This window comes from Formica exsecta, unplaced genomic scaffold (genome assembly GCF_003651465.1).
Source record: "Formica exsecta isolate Colony F162 unplaced genomic scaffold, ASM365146v1 scaffold21, whole genome shotgun sequence".
NCBI lineage: Eukaryota > Metazoa > Arthropoda > Insecta > Hymenoptera > Formicidae > Formica > Formica exsecta.
The window spans coordinates 2,876,831-2,879,363 of record NW_021849398.1 but is presented as its reverse complement, the minus strand read 5'-3'; the positions used below and the strand labels follow the sequence as shown (position 1 = coordinate 2,879,363).

Here is a 2,533-nt window from a genome sequence, read left to right as displayed (position 1 = left end):
TGATCCGCTGATCCGCGAATTATGGGACACCCTGTATATATATATATATATATATGTATATGTATATATATATATGTATATGTATATATATATATATATGTATATATACACAATAATCAAAGCAGCAGATAAGGGATTTATAAATTAACTTTTAATTTTTAAGCGTAATTTATTAAATTCCCAGTGATACCAGAGTATTTATCTACAATACTATAAAATTTTTTTTCTACTGCCTTGTTAGAATAATGAAGTATCATCCTAGTTAATTACTACTTATGACTCATCCCGTGAATGTTCCTCATCACCAAGATTTTTTTATTCTTGTTACAGGTTTAGATAATTCCATACTTCCCTATGTCCATAGTTTTATGAATCATAGTGTTAATGGACAACAATTACTGAGTTTACAACCAGAAGATTTGGAACATTTGGGTGTACTAAAACTCGGGCATCAAGAAATTATACTTGAGGCTGTAGAGTATCTGAGAAATTTTCATTATGAACTGGACAGAGAAAATCTGCAATTACTGGCGCTGCGACTTTCATGCCAGGCACACAGCTTACATAATGAATTATCTCGTCAAACTGATTCGAAGCCTGTTACAACTCAAACATTATCAGATGTAGCATCGGTTGTGATGGCAGTTAAACCTCTGGTGAGATGGCTAGATTGTCCTCCGTTTTGTGGACAATTGGAATATAATGACAAGAAGGCTGAATTGATGAAATTATCTTTGGAGATGGCTATATGTGCACAAAGAGATAGATTTGCTGAGAAGCCGATCGAAGAGATCAGAACAACTTGTGATCAACTGGCAAAGTTAGCAGATTATATAATTCAAGATACCGATGATCCTCTGATTCTACAGCCTGCCATCTTAGATCTAGCTACATTAAAAAAGAAATCTGGTGATGATTTGGTAAGTCTTCAATAATTACATAATGCAATTACTAGCTGGTAGCTAAATCTCAATCATTACATTCTCAACTTTTCACACTTTATTCAAATTTAATATTATAAATATCTGTATCCAGATTTTGTGTTTATTTAAAATATTTTGTTACACTGATTACAATAATTCTCTTAATAATGAGATTACTTATTGAATAGCTATACTTACTCTAAAATGATTTGGCCATTACATCCTGCATTGATAAAGCTCTATCAAACAAGCCATAATATTGTGACTGTGACTTCCTGTCTAGATAATTTGCTTTGTAGCAAATAAGCACATAATCAAGATACCCCTATTGAATTAATACAATTTTCACACAAATATATATTACATATTTACGATATTGTTTATTTAATTATGAAAATTAAACTTTTTATTCTTTTTTTCTCTATTATTCTTAGGGTTTTTATATTTTACCATCTTTTCATGGAGTACATCAGATAGCCGAAATCAAATTTGGATCTGCCGCACACCAGTGTGGTAAAATGGAAGAAGGTGATGAGATAGTTCAGGTAGGCAAAATCCAATTTTATAATTAAATTTTGGTAAATTGTTTAATTGTAAAATATATACATATGTGTAAATTTGTTAGGTAAATTATCAAACGGTAGTTGGTTGGGAGAAAAAGAATTTGCTTGAATTATTTCGTGAAAGCCCAGCAGAAATTCTCTTGACTCTAAAACGTAGGCCGAGGCATACTAAAGTTTATGGGCAAATTTATATAAAACCATATAGACTTCCAAGTAACAAAAAAACCTCTTACACAACACGATGGCAACATAATCTTCCATCCCCTAGACCAGAATTATTAACAATACCTGACTTTACAATGCCATTACCTAGGTAAGCTGTCTTTCTACATGTATCTTAATTGTGACTTTTGCTGCTAATATTCTTTTCTTTATCTAATAACATTGACCTGCATGCACACACATGATTTACATCATAAATCATATGTATATGTGTGATATATATATATATATACTCACACATGTAGTATGTAATCTAACAAATATATCTTACTGCTTTCTCTATATTTTAAATTTAAACAAAAACATTTATTTTTATTTTACTAACTAAAATATTCCATTACATAGACATATGCCAAAGAATCCCAGTCCAGAACCGGCAAGTATTTTAGATACAGTTAATATGTTGGATACAATGGCCACAGATAGTAGCGACTCGGATAGCGAGGTAGAACCGCCTCTTTCTACCCGCCTCTACTCCGCAAAACCGAGAAATTTAGTCCAAAGGCGAGCTACGATAACGGGTGCCAGTCCTACGTCGAAACACGGTATCGATATCGAACAATTTTGGAAGGAGCTAAAGCAAGAGCACAGTACGACCTTCCAGTTGCGCGACAAAGCGGCATCCTGCGCCCATGGTTTGGATAATGTATTACCGGTGGTAAATATACGACCGCAAACGTGTTTAGGATTAGAATCGGCAAAAAAGAGGAAAAAGACTGATGAACAAACAAGCGATAAAAAGGTGCAGTTTGAAGAAAAGTTGACCGACGTTGAAAGTACTCATCTGGATGATGCGAAGAGAACGATTCAAAATGCAAGGGAAAG

The 2,533-nt window shown here is 33.2% G+C and overlaps 1 protein-coding gene across 1 annotated transcript in view; it reads left to right on the top strand.

Annotated features, from left to right (window-relative positions):
- The window catches only part of LOC115234954, a 10,931-nt gene that overhangs the window by 912 nt on the left and 7,486 nt on the right, over window positions 1-2,533 (top strand). Inside the window, exons 2-5 of the mRNA XM_029806381.1 lie at window positions 331-920; window positions 1,358-1,468; window positions 1,549-1,799; window positions 2,054-2,532. Of these exons, the coding sequence (XP_029662241.1) occupies window positions 331-920; window positions 1,358-1,468; window positions 1,549-1,799; window positions 2,054-2,532 (1,431 nt within the window). The remainder of the gene's footprint in view (window positions 1-330; window positions 921-1,357; window positions 1,469-1,548; window positions 1,800-2,053; window position 2,533) is intronic.